This window comes from Ceratotherium simum, chromosome 38 (genome assembly GCF_057802395.1).
Source record: "Ceratotherium simum simum isolate JZ-2026a chromosome 38, ASM5780239v1, whole genome shotgun sequence".
Lineage (NCBI taxonomy): Eukaryota > Metazoa > Chordata > Mammalia > Perissodactyla > Rhinocerotidae > Ceratotherium > Ceratotherium simum.
Window position 1 is genome coordinate 5,693,484 of NC_141937.1, and position 14,981 is coordinate 5,708,464.

General features: G+C 35.2%; 1 protein-coding gene across 6 annotated transcripts in view; it reads right to left on the minus strand.

The window, feature by feature from the left end:
• Positions 1 to 14,981, minus strand: part of QKI (QKI, KH domain containing RNA binding) — a 148,413-nt gene that overhangs the window by 6,382 nt on the left and 127,050 nt on the right. Inside the window, exons 5-7 of one of the 6 annotated variants that reach the window (XM_087425046.1) lie at positions 5,364 to 5,451; positions 3,504 to 3,803; positions 682 to 756 (exon numbers count right to left, since the gene is read on the minus strand). In XM_087425046.1, the coding sequence (XP_087281172.1) occupies positions 682 to 756; positions 3,504 to 3,803; positions 5,364 to 5,451 (463 nt within the window). The other 5 variants (XM_087425044.1, XM_087425043.1, XM_087425048.1 and 2 more) reach the window with 5 other exon arrangements.

A 14,981-nucleotide genomic window follows, 5' to 3' on the forward strand; every position in this document is an offset into this window, starting at 1 on the left:
TTTACCTTCAGATAATATATTTTAGCAGCAAATGACAAAAATCAAAGGATCCATTTTGGCAAGAGAATGTAAGAATAAAAGGGAATTGATTTTCTGATTTATAAAAAATCCAACTGCATCCAAGTTATCTTCACAGTCCTTACTTTGTTGATTTCAGCTAAGTACTTGACATGTGTATCCTTATGTTTATACAGTGGCTCAAATATCTTACTAAAAAGGAAAATGGAAACTAAATCTTCAATTTTCTCCAAAAGGACACAGGAGGCATATATTCCTTTACTTCTCTCATTAAAGCACCATCCACTCAGTTCATTTTGCAAAACCAACCCAAAATTTCAGAACAATTAAAATGCAAATTTTAGCAAAAATTATTACTGAAAAATAATTAAGGCAACATCAAAATTTAATAGCTCCCCAAATGGACTAGTTTATGTTTTAGTAGGAATAAATCATAGTACATACTAATACAGGATTTAATAAATTAAAATATGAAGGGAGCAAAAAAAAAAAACACCAAAAAAACCCAACCCTTAAATCTGTCAATTATTACAGATTAATTTAGAAAAGGAAAAGAAATGGTGTGCAGGTAAGCAGTTACATTTTTCCATCAGGTGTGGTGTTGCAAATTTTATGGACACCCAACGCATTTCTTAGAAACAAGAACTGCAGAACTAAACTAACCTCGGTCTGCGGTCACAATCCTTTGGTAAGGATGGACACGCATATCGTGCCTTCGAACTTTAGTAGCCACCGCACCTAGTTAAATTGCAATTACCAAGACAAAGTTAGAAAACATTCACAAGGGAAAAGAAAACAAACATTAACAGCAGGTTTATCAAAATGGATTTCAAATGTTCATTTACTACAAAAGTTTCATTTTAAGAAACATGTTAAGGCACAGTAGTTTTAAAACTAACCATAATATGTTGTGTTTATACGCATCTATTAATATTGCATTCATTTCAAACATCTTGGCCTTAACCTATTTCATCCATTCATTTACAATCCCAAGTTACAGTATTTCATGAACTCTATTAGATCCAAACACATTTAAGCTTTACTAGTCACATATTCACTGAAGTGCCTTTCTTGCAGCAGGACTACTTAAATAATGCCATGTTTAATACTGACAATTATTTGCTAACCTTAAGACCATCCAGAGTTTATCACTTAAAAAGGTTTAAAAGCAATTCTTAAAGCCTACAGATTGTGGTTTTAACCTTTGAGTCAATAAGTATGAACTGCAATGAATTAGGTGATTAGTAAAGCAAACAGTATAGTACACTTAGCAGTCAGTATACTACTATACACTCCTTTATAAATTACCGTTACTTTGTAAGATTACAGGCTAAACCAAATTAATAACATACTTTTACTTTCTATCAGTGTGCAAAAAGTGCAAGTAAGTCACTGACTGCTAGGCTAAGCTTCCCCCCACCCCCCGGAGGCTGCTGAGACTAAGCATTTGTTAAATTCAGATCTGATGAGGGTTCAGTTAAGACCGTTCTTGAATTCTTAGCCTTTCGTTGGGAAAGCCATACCTAAAGATAAAAGGAAGGGAATTAAAAATTAGTCATCAATAAAGATTTGATGCTAATACCAATCTCCTCACTACCACCAACACACATGTCTGCATCTGTTTTGAAGGGCACTGCTTATTTTAAAATAATGTGATGTGAGACTTGATATATAGCATGCATGTTATCTGTGTGCAAATTTATTATAACTTAGCAATTTGAAATAATTTTCTCAGTTTTCTAAGTGATCAATATCATGTTTTACTGCTTAGGTGGCAAAGCGAGAAATAAAATTGATAATGGATTTTTGTCATTTAGTACTCATTATTATTCATCTTATGAATGCCAATTTGGTATCTGTATATTTTGCTTTTAATTTTGTCAGTCTAATAATTAAGTATTGTAAATAAAAATTTCCCACCACAACAAAAAATACATTGCTTTAAAACAAGAAACAAATTCTATTGCAGTGCCTCTTGCTATTTCTAAGCAGTAAACTGGTCCATCACCCTTTTCATTTTAGATGAACTAATCTTATACAAGTATAATTCCACGAAGCAAAATCAGCGAGATCTTGCATTGAGAGTGCTGGAACAGCAGCTGGTGGCTAAGAGTGCCAGCCCTGCAGGAAGCAACAGTCAAACTCCTCGAACAGACGCTGTGCGTGCAGCAGAGAGGAGCTCTGGGGGAAAGGAGCAGGCATGGGGCCACAGGACAGAGCGTTAACAGAAAGGAAAACATAAACAGGTTACATGTTACATGTTATTTTAAAAATGCTTCAAGAAATGTGCAACAGAAACAAGCCTCTCATAAACAATTCTATAGTAAAATTCTGACCTATAATATTTTATACAATGATTTAGAGATAAACGAAAAACATGTACAATAAAATGTATTTGCTCATGAAACAAAAGGCACCTGAGTGCATGCACACACACAGATAACATACAGAGCACTGTGGCTTTCTTTAATCGAACAACGAATTTTCAAGTTTAAATCTTAGTGTCCGGGTTCATTAAAGACTTTCAAATTTTTATAAATCAATATTAATGCTGGGAAAAAAAAAAACCTTAGATCAAAGTCCTAAAAGTCAACAGCATGCATGCAGCACCAAGGTCATATACAATTCAAGGAAAAAAGTATTCAAATTCTGTCTGGTAAAACAAAGGGGCAGCACAGAAACAGTTTGTTCCACATTGACTGGTCGTGTTATAACAGCTGCTGTATTCTAGTCCTTCATCCAGCAAGTCAATGGGCTGAAATATCAGGCATGACTGGCATTTCAATCCACTCTATAAAAAAAAGGCATCAGTAATGTCTTTTTCAAGCACACCACTTTTTGTTCACGTAAAACCAAGCGTTTATAGTACGATCTTAATTTCTGCCTCAAGTGTGATTCTAATTCAGTGACTTGGTTTTTACTTATCAATTCCATACTGTACTACTGAAAATAAGAGACTCTCTTAAGTAGGACTTCAAAAACAAAAACTGAAGAAATCTGAAGAATGCAACTATTTACCTGGTCCCTCATATTTCAAGTGATCACAAATATCAGAAAACACACACACAATAACAGCAGTTTCAAAAGGACCTCAAAATACTTTCACGTAGAAATTTAAATTCAGCCGACAAATAAATATATCTCTGAGACAAAAGGAGTCTAATTTTGGGTGGTGGAGCTGATGGAGGGGATAGGCCAATGGATGGGATCTAAAACTAAGAATGACCTCAGTGATGTCGAATGTGTAAAGTATTTTCTGTTTAAAAGGTTCATAGCAAATTTACCCAACCAAAGTGAATCTGAGTTACCAAAGTGAATCTGAACAAATTTAAGGTGCAATTATTTAAAAGGGGAAACCTTATGAGAGGCTGAAATAAAATTTAGTCATCTCTTGCCTCTTTAAAACTGATATAATCGTTTCAAAGTCTGGGACAGCAACATTTATGAAGAAAAACATTGTTAACCATACAGGTAGAACAACTTACCTAATACACCACTAGGTTCAATAGGATACTCAAGGATTGATGTAGCTGGTGCCAACGTGTAGGGGTATTCATAGGGTGTGTAGATTAAACCAGCTTCGGGCCCTGGAGGAACTATTGCAGCAGTTGGGTGAGGAGTTCCGTTTGGCATGACAGCGGTCTGTATTTGTCTGATCAAAGGCATTATGGTAGGGCCAGCTGGCGTAGGAGTACGCAGGGCAGCTGGCGGGAGGACAGGCGCAGGCCCAGTAATAATCCTTGGAGCAGCCTGAGCTGTTGCTGCAAGAGAAAAGGCAAGGGCTGCTACAGTAAGCAAAGAAATTTAGAAGGAAGTATAGAGATAGCAGTATAAAATACGGAAAATGAGAGGGAAGTAGGAAAAAGGAAGGAAAAAGCAAGAAAGAAGAAAAATAAAAGGAAATCATTAGTACATGCGCTGATCACACAAAAATGCCAAAGCACACCAATCAAATGCAAACAGCTTCCCCCTTCCCAACGTGATTAAGAATAAATGTGCAAAAATTAAAAAGCCACTGTAAAAAAAAATGAACAAGACCATTAAAATAGGTTATATTTAGTTCATATATTTGATATATCTACGTTTTTAAGATCTCATGAGACAAAAGGTGCATGCAGAAGCACAAGAAAACACTCGCATTAAAAGATGTTAAAAAAAATATTTTGTAATTGGAGTCCACAGAAATACAGTTTTGGTATATTTCTAGAGAGTAGCTTCAGTTTCAAATTAAAGAAAGAATTATTTTCATTCTATTAAGTTAGTCAAATAACTACTACTTATAAATTTTCTGCATCTGTAGAAATTAACTTCACAGAAAAAATACAAAAAATGTCCCATTCCTAAATACATAACTATTAATGATATACAGTCATGCACCGCATAATAACCTTTCAGTCAAGGAGGGATCGCATATATGATGGTGGTCCTATAAGATTAGTACCATATGGCCTAGGTGTGTACTGGCTATACCATCTAGGTTTGTGTGAGTACACTTCATGATGTTCACACAACAATGAAATCACCTAACAAACGCACTTCTCAGAACAAGTCTCTGTCATGAAGCGAAACATGACTGGACTCATTCTCATGAGTAAATTAAAGCCAACTATTTATAAAGTAACCACTTCTAAACAAACTAGGTTGCCTACACTTTTGGAAAGTTGGCTAGGACTTTAAAGTTCTATTTCTTTAAAAAAATTAGTATTTAAATATATTACATTCATATAAATAATGTGTAAACCTTAGACCATCTCAAAATATAAATTTCACATTATGTCATTTTAAATATGAAAAAGCAATTCTCTTAGTTTATGAAAGCATGCACAAATACATATAAAGGAAAAAATGGGATTAAAAGTAGTATCACCTACTGCTCTCTGTGAACTCACATATGAAATCAATAGAGAAAAAATATTGGAGGGAAAACACGCAAGCAAGGTGAAAGGACAGAATTCAACAGAAGGATCATTGCATTCAGATACATTCCAAATTAGCTTTTTTGAAAAAATAGTTTTGGAAATGTTTTTGTCCTTTGCATAAATGTAACAAAATAAGCTAGAAGCCTAAATCTGTAGTTAATAGAATAGGAAATTTCCTGAAACTACTGAACTTAGAAGTGGAAATTTCATCAAAGAATAAAAGAAAAGTTTATAAACCAAAAAAAAAAATCAAGAGAGTGTCCTCAATTCACGAAAGCAGTAAAAATGAGACAGTCTCATATTAAGTGATAATTATCTCAACTCTTCACTTTCTTGAACTGTTCATGTGTTGTGCTGCCAAAGGAGAAAGATTTGTGGACAAAATGCTGAGACACATGTAACCCGGCACCTCAATTTCATTCTTACGTGATTTAATGTTGGCATCTCTGTAGGTGCCATTCAGAATTGCAAGCTCCATCAGCTGCATCTTCTTCAGGCTGTCTTCTCCCTCTGCCTATACATGGAAAACACAAGAGCAGTAAGCACTTGAGATCGTCCACATATGTCACAGCTATATCTATGCACAGGCCTGAAAATAGGTATACAACTATTGCCACCTGTTTCAATCAGGAAAAAAAAAGACTGGGAACCAAAAGGTGCTGACATACTGAACCCATTCTCTCAGTGATGGCATGCTGACACAGGATACTCTCGACTGCCACTAGCTACCTTTCTATTTGGAAATTTTTATATATGCTACAGTGATTTATAAAAGTTCTCCTAAATAGCTGTGCTGTTAAATGGAAAGAACGAAAATGTTAAGTAAGATTAAATACAGTATATTCCCTTTAGCATCTATCATTTTGTTGATTCCAAAATTCAAATGTGTTCATTAAAAGACAGAAAACAAAGAAAAAAACCGGGATTTTAAACATATAAGATTTGATTGTGGTATTCAAGTAAGAGAATTTTCTGTTTAATTATCCAAAAAGGAAAATTTAATGAGATCCTAAGAATTTCTAAAATTTGTATATACAGTCTATTCTCTTCTGCCAACATCCTGTTCTCCCCTCAGTTAGCAAGTGCTATCAATTATAAAAGCAAATCTATCTTTAGGGTCAAAATATGATGTATTTTCCAAACCAAGAAACATTTAAAAGCAAAAAGGGGCACTATTAATAACTATGCTATGTCAACAGGCATAAATCAGGATTGTCTCTGATCATCCAAATGTTTGGCCATCCCATTTAACCTGGGATTCGCCCCACCCTTTCCATTCACTATTGTCACCCTGTTCTAGGCAACTACTACAAAATTATGTTAATGGTATCTGTTCTCCAATCAATCTATACACAATCATCAGATTAACTACCCAAAACACCACTTTCATCTTAATGTTTCTTAACATTCTCACATCTCAAACTCTTCATGGTTTCTTACTACTTAAAAATATAAACCATTTAAACTACCCATGATTTGGCCCCAAACTATCTTCTCAAGTTAAATCAATTAATCTTCTACTATTTTTATACATATCTATGTTATAAATCAAACCAAATCACTGGCTGCTATTCATCTCTGTGCATATTCCTATTTCCTCCATCTTGAATGCTCCTCTGCTCTCCACTCTACCCCTCCTTCTTTCAAAATTCTACCTAATCCTTGCAAACTTCAACCAAAATGCTACCTTCTCACAGGGCCACCCATAGATTATATTGTTTCTGCCTTGAATTATAGTTTGTTGTATATCACCACTACTGAAGTAAGCTCCTTGAGAACAGAGTCTATTTCTTATTTATCACTGCCTTCTCCCCATTCACCCCATCCCCCAATTTATTTGCTAGGATTTATTTTTTAAATGATTGGTATGAGAAATCTTTAACTTTATTTATTTCCAAATCTCAAATGTCTAAATCCTACAGGATAAATTTTAACCACAGCAAAAAGAAGCAGTAGATGATGGTCCATCTACCAATGTTCATCCCTGAAGATGATGGTAGAAATGAAACTCTGCTGCTCACATATTTTATGCATTATCTAATCCTCAGGACTTCCTATTTAAAAAGAAAGTAACCCAATGATACATTTTTCTGATATAACTTTGGTCCTTTCTGATTTAAGAAAGGAGCAGTACTAGGACAGATGACAAGCTTCTCAGTCCTCCTTTTCTATTACAACTGTAAATGATACACAAAACTCTGTCCATGGCATTATAGCAGCAAATGGGCTAGTAAAGAGAACTGCTGAGCAGGCTTTTAATAAACCACAAAGAATTAAAGAAAAAGATAAGTGAAAACATCATGAAGACAATGTTAATATGCCACTGCTTCTACTACTTTTAGTAGTAGGAAACAGAGAAGCTATTTGTGTACTGTGGAATTACTAGTCCTTGATCCCTGCGAACTTGGACAAAGATGAATGGAAAAGAAAGTATTATGATTTCTCTGAAAGACACAGCAATTACTTGTTAAAGACAAAATAAGTAAGCACTATCCCTGGAAGGGAAGAATTAATTAGAAATTCATTATGATTTAACTCAAACTTGTTGATTGAAAACAAATAATACTAAAAATTAAAACTTATCAAGTCATTTCAAATTTAAATCTATACATAACAGAATAACAGAATCTATACATAATAACCACAAAAAGTTTATAAATTATACTCTATATAAATGAAAAGTAATAAGTGTATCTTTAGTCATCTTCCACAGTGAGAAAGTGGTACGTGTTGGAAATTGTCAGCAAATAAGAAATAAAGATGGAAGAAGTAATGTGACATAACGTCTAACACAGAGCCCTGTACCGAGAAGGGGTGCTTGAAAACGTTTTAATTGAACTGCTTCTTTTGGATAACAATATAACCCCACTAATTAGCTGCTGATGCAGCGTCAAACATGGGAAAAAGCTAAAAAGAAAGATGATGGAAGAAACACATGCGTGCACATCAGGGTATGTGCATGCATGTGTGTGCCTTTTGCAGGGTGCAGGAAACTGAAAAACAGATGTAGTGACATTGGCAGAGACTCCTCAAGAGGAGACTCAAAACCAGAGAGCACAGCTTTCAGGAGGCAGTGTCAGCGGAGTATGGCATGATGACATAGCTGGAGACCACTGAGACAAGTTATGAATTATGGTACATACATCGGATTATATCATATTATGGCAGGCTACAATAACACCTCCTAGAAGAGCCCAGAATTTAGTTGGCAAAGGCGGAATTCGCATCTGGTGGTTTTACTCCAGAATGAGCTTAACTCTGGTGTCCTCACCACTCCCACCCACTCTGTACCCCCAGAGCATGATGCTGTGTGTCAAGAGATGGCCGAGTTCATTACAGGATTACTTTCATGTAGAAGTAGTTATTTCAGCCTTCTTGTCCTGGTTTGATCAATGAAACTTGGCAGTATAAACCTCCCTGAATACTGCTGAAGGCACATGCCACCTCTTTTCCAAATGTGAGTTCAGAGAAGAAAACTTAGTAGTGATAACTTCAGAAACCAACAAGTTTTTTCTATAGTCCAGAGGCTCTACAGCTTCTATGAACCAGGCTTCAGACTGGGAGTTTATTTGACTTCTCCTCTTCTCATAAAGATAAAAGCTGATCAAATATGGCATCCTGAAATCATACATCTCAACTCTAGACATTTCAAAAGGTATTTTATAGAACCTTGCTCAGGGACAAGCACCTCTATAAAGACTGAACACTGACTTTTCCATTTGTAACAAAGGAAAGTTGCTCTTAGGCAACCAAACCTAATGTCATAAAATGCTATTTTATAATGCTGAATCCAAGTGGTCATCTGGAACCAAATAACTTCTCATTTCTTAAGTATTTACTCTATATTTTAAAAATTGAGGTATAATTTATATGCAGTGAAATCCTGAGATCTTAAGTGCAACATTCCATCAGTTTTGATGAATGCACATCAAGACAGGATGTTTCCACCAACTCAGAAAGTTCCCTGCGCCTCTTCCCAGTCAAGTCCCACCAAGAAACCACTGATCTGATTTCTATCTCCACAGTTTAGTTTTGCCTATTCTAGAATTTCATATAACGGAATCACAGTGTATATACTTTCTGTGTGTCCAGCTTCTTTCTCTCAACACAGTTACGAAACTCTTCCATATTGTTGCATGTATCAGTAGTTCATTTATTTTAACAGCTGAGTAGTATTTCATTTGTTTAACCATTCTTTTGCTACAGACAGACATCTGGGTGTTTTTAGCTTTTGGACATTGTCAATAAAGCCACTATGAAAATTCTTGTATAAGGCTTTTTTTGTGAATGTAAGTTTTCATTTTTCTTGGGTAATTACCTAGGAGTAGAATTACTGGGTCACAGGGTAGATGAATATTTCTCTTGTATTTTGCGCGGAAAACATTATGTAAAGATCATTAAGATATTATGAATAACACCTTTACCTTTGAAATATAAAAGTTTAAAATTATAAAAAACACTTGCTACCTTCTCCACAGGTCCACTGCCCCATATTTAAACCCTGTGGCATCATAAGTGTTTTGAGAATTTTTCAGATTTGTCAAAAGATAGTATTCCAACGATTATATAACATCCCCAATGGGTCTGGAGGAACACTCCGATAATCCAATCTGTAACAAACAAATAAATACTCACACTAAGTGGGATAAAGACAGACTATAAACATAGTTTTCTGAACTTTTTGGGGTCTGCAATTATGAAGGACAGATTATGGATGTGCATATAAATACACAAACTTTATGCATGTATTACAGTAAGATACAGCTATGTTATTAACTGTTTAACAGCTATGTTAAAGTGATTTTAGAAATAGATCATGGTTAATATTAGATGAGAGTAACAAGGTTTTACCAATCTAGAATAGAACAATTTATACACTGTTCTACCTTATTAGAACTAGATATTAGATCTTCATCATCTAAGCATTTATGATTCATAACAGATCTATGGAAATGGTACTCTATTATCCCAGAGGTTCAGACAGGTTAGGTAGCTTATCCAAGGTTACTCAAGGTCACACTGCAAAACTGGCTTCCAACCCAGAGTACCTGAGCCAAAGTCCTCCTTATACCTTCTCCAATGTTGTGGTGCTTTTAAGTGGAAGTGTCTTTTGAATTCATCAAAAACCTCATGTAACAAATGAAGAAAATCATGTTTATTTGGTATTTAAAATCTATGAAGTACACATTTAAAAAACCCACATACAACAATGTAATTAATTATAACAGAGAGTTGAAACAAATGTATGACTATTTCCAAATCACTAATAATTTGTCAGCTAATAAAATAATTTGAACCACTGCCTATAAGAAAAACCAAACTCTCCAGCTTACCAAGGCACTGAATCACTTCTATAAGCAGCTTTACCTGCAAATGTTTTGCAGTAGTCAAAATCATCTGTCCACTGTCCCCTAGAATACACCTTGTGCTTTTCTGCCTCCAAGTTAGACAAGATCTTGTGTAGAAGCATCCTGTGCTGCCTCTTCTGTTAACCCAGATCACTGTTCTCTTCAGCGGACAGCCTTTTCTAACCACTCCCACACATAACAGACAGCATCACTTTCCCAAATCTATGCTGCTCCTTTTGGGGGAATCAGTTATATATAGCCATATACTATCTCCTCTTTTCTATTTTTTCATGTTGTTTTTAGGAAATTTCTCATGTGACTTGTATCCATAAACTAACCAACAACTAATAAACCAGTCTTCTTTACAGCCCCCAATGCCTCGCAAAAGTGAACTTGCTCAATATATTAAAAAAATTGATTCCTACTTTTCTATAAATTTGAAATGAGTAGAAAAGTTCTTCCAGACGTAAAAGAAAAAGTACATGACTAATTCAATTAGAGAACAAGGGTTCAATAAGAAATTAGAAAAGACAAAATGAAGAGTGACCAAAACTTACAAAGAATTTTAAAACCCATCATTGCCTACATCCACTCTGCCAGCTAAAGAAAAGTCTGACAAAGAACTTATCTGACTTAAATTTAAATAGTGGGTTTTATATAGGGGAGTGACTTAACAGGATCTGTCTTTAAAGGTTCATTCTGCTATTTTGTGAATGGCCTGTTGGGGTATGATTAAAGAGACCAGTCACAAGCTTTAATCCAGTCCAGGTGACAGAAGATGAACTGGACGAGGGTGGAGATAATAACAGAGATGGAAAAAGTAAGTTAACTAGACAGAACTTGATGTAGGGGTTAAGGGAAAAGGAGACATTAAAGAATGATGTTTAGGTTTTAGGACTGACCAATAATGCAGATGGTGATTCCATGTCATGAGAAGATAAAGGCTAAGGGATATGGAAGCAAAAGTTCTGTTTGGAAATATTAAGCTCGAAATGCCTCTAACACTGAAGTGGAGATGTCAAGTAGACAGCTAAATATGAAACCTGGGTCTACTTATTCCAACTTATCCTATAAAGCTAGCAGAAAAATTATCCTCCCATACCATTTTCAGAATATTTTTCTCCAAGATGATTATCTTATTAATTTCCAAACTGACGTGCTTTCAAATGCTGGGTATAGGACTCTATTTAGTACTATTTCTTCTTCGCCCATCTGGTTTCGTTAGGCTCTTGCAACTGAGATATGGTGAGAGACATTAAAACGACACTGAAGAGCTGGCTGAGGGGAGAAGGGATGCTCCTTCCCGTTCAGCTGTTCTCAGCTATGCACCTTGCCAGAGGCAACTGTTTCCAGGCTCCATACTTCCTTCCCAGCACTTCTAGAACCAGCTTTATTGTGACCTCTTCCCATGCCCCCCCAAACTACAGTGAGCTACTGAGATTCCAGTATCAGCCAAGTGGCACCACTTTGTCAGAGATCTCAGTTCCACCTCTGCACAGAACTTTCTCAAAGTGTCTAAGATCTAATAATAGGACAATCTCTATCTACCAGCCCTGGGGTAATAAGTGCTTCCTATGGTTTCTAAATGTGTACTACAACCTGTCTCTTTTTTCAGCTCTCAACACATGCTTGACCAATTACTTTATTAATTCTCTCTGTTCAAATACCTAGCTGTGGTTTCTGTTTTCCTGATACAGAAGTGGCTCCCCATTACTACTTCACAGAAAATGAATTTCCCAGACTGGCATTTACGGCCACACCACTTTCCTTTCCTTTTATGTCACCAAACTCATTTGTGTCACAATTCTAAGTGGACTCTATGATGATCTGCCAACAATTTCTTTAGATTATTTAAAGGTTCCTTGATTCTCTGTTCCTTCCTTTTCCCAGTCTTCAATGTTCAGTTAACAAACGGCTAATGAGTACCACTATGATGTAGATACTGTGCCAAGTCCAACACAAAAAGAATGATATTCACTAATTGAGGAGCATTAGAGAAATTCCCAGGATTGTTACAGAAACCCAGTATTGAAAAGATGTATCAGAACTGCTATGCTTAGGTAGATGGACAATGACAAATTAGCATCACTACTTCACCTGGACAACAGAGCCTGCTTATCTTTTACAAAGCAAGCCCTCAGTTCAAATGATATGCAAAAGAAGACTGCGCTGTTTCACTGAAAAATCTGTGGGTCAAATGTTAGAGATACAATAAGGGAAAAAATCTTGGCATATCTTTTTCTATTTCCCATTACACTATCCAACATATTCCCACTTAATCATGATACCTGGTTTAGCACCAACAACTTACCACAGATAAAGAAAGATAAGGTAGAGAGAAACCATGAGGCACTTTATGTAACCAGAAAAGCTTAATACACACAAAAATCATACTACATAAACTATATTAAACTATATAAAACTAACAAAAACTTTAAACCTTAGGATAATACGTTCTTTTTTCAACAAGGCGTAAACAGATCTATCTAAAAGTAGTAATGATCTCAGAAAGGAAAAGCCATGTCTCATAAGAAGCATTTATTTCTTCCTATGTGAAATATAGTATGATACAAATTTGAGATTTTATTCTTCATAGTAAGCTTAGCAGGAATGACAAAATTGTAAAGATTTATATGATCCACAACTCAGGCTACATACTAGTATTACGAGAGCCACATTATTATTTTGTAGAAAAAAGAGAAAATCTCTCAAGTTTATGGTATTTTAGATGGACGTTATCAGACTACATGGTTGGGGCAATAGAAGGAAGGATATATAAACACAAACTGTGAGTTTCAGAGAGCCTTTATTCTATAGTAGAAGATAGAGTGGAAACCTGAAAATGATGATGATCTAAAAATCTATTATTTGTGAGAAGTAAATGGGAGGAGTAGGCAAAAAATTTAAAAAGTATACATGCAGTTAGTGGTGGGGGTGTGTGTAGTGAGTACATACTTGTAAGATGTCATAATGAATGACTGACAAAAAAATTCTAAAAATAAGAACATATTAAACTCATATATTTTCAGAGTGAGCACTGAATCTATAAGAAGGAAAAGAAATTTATTTTTTTTTTTTTTTACAAAATACTAATTATGTACCAAAGACCAATCACTTGCCTAGGGATATAAAGAATTAGATGTGGCCCTTTCCTTTAAGATTTACAGTCTAGTTCAGGGAGAGACAGAAAGGTAAAGCAAGTTCAATGAAGTGTAATGGCTACTGTTCACACAGGGTGTAGTGGAAGACCACATGAAAAAGCATGGGCAAAGGGTCGCGAGGCAGCTTAAAGATCTGATGATAACTACAGACTCTTTGTCTAGAGGGTATCCAAGAGTATACAGGCAAAATGTTACACACAGTTCTGGGGGTTAACTGTGAGAACTAAGCTTACCCATGAGTATCCGTGATAAAACTGTAAATTCACCCCAACTGGTCTTAAAAGACTTCCAGGTAATGCTACTGTATAATGTCAACCTTCTACAAGAACTTTTTAAAGTAACCTATTCTGCACTACGAGAAAGTCATGAGATTTTTGAGCCATAAAGCACAATCTAACGACCTCAAATGAGAGCAGAGGCAGAAAGTTACCTGGTCCTCAGAGCAATTTGAAGTCACCACTGCTAGTTTCACTTATACTCAAACTATTTTTGGATGCGAGGCCATTATTTCAGTTGCTTCCCCTTAACTTTGTTTTTTTGGTTGTTTCATAAGATATCTAAAGGCATACCTTCAGTGTAAATAGCTGACTAAAACTCTGACCTTCAAATTAAGGCCCAAGGAGAACAAGGCAGAGAAGGAAAAAAGGCTGGTAATGTCTTCAAATGTCATGTGGTGGCATTTGACCTCTACGATGCACAACAACAACTGCAGTGAAGGTAAATGAGATTAAGTCTTTTGCACTATAATTTTGTTCTAGACTGTTGAGACTCTTATCACCTTTCTTGGTGAGAAAAAAATAATTAAGCTAATTAAATACTTCATTTCTTAAAAGGTCTTTTTTTCTGAGATTCGAATAAAGTCTATATTTAAGTGTTTATAGTTTATAAAGAATGTAACCTTTCTTATCTCACTTAATCCTCTGAACAACTCTGTAAGGTATATAAACAGGTATTATCTCTGCCATTGGCTACACTTTAGGGTAGAAATAAACAAAATACAGGAATTTGTGTCACTATGTTAATAAAGCACTTGAATACTTCTTATGCTTAGCTAGCCAACAAGAGCTAGCTTTGGTTTACTCACACTTGAAAAATCAAACAATAATAAATAAAATTTGGAATGTAAACAACACATTCTTTTAGGAACAAAAAATATTTTACTTCTGAAGTAAATTGCAAATACTCCCACATTTCTTAAGTGGGAAACGCTATATAGCAATCTAAAAACCTCATTTTAAAGTAGGCACAAAATAAATCACAGAAAGTTAAGTACAGGAGTTGACTGCTAGAAACAGGAATCACTTCTAGAACTAAAACCTTAGAAATTTTTTCCTCTATAGTAGGAGCAACTGTGAGTGAAACAGCTGTTCCGCTGGAGTACACCATACATTACTTTAGAGAAAACCATATAAGAAGTTCTTTTACTTAAAATTTTGAACCTTATTAACCTTTACAGTTAACCAATAAAACAACTCTCCTTAAGCAAACCGATTACTCATGGTCATTTTGGGTTTTGGCTATTCCTATATTCTTTA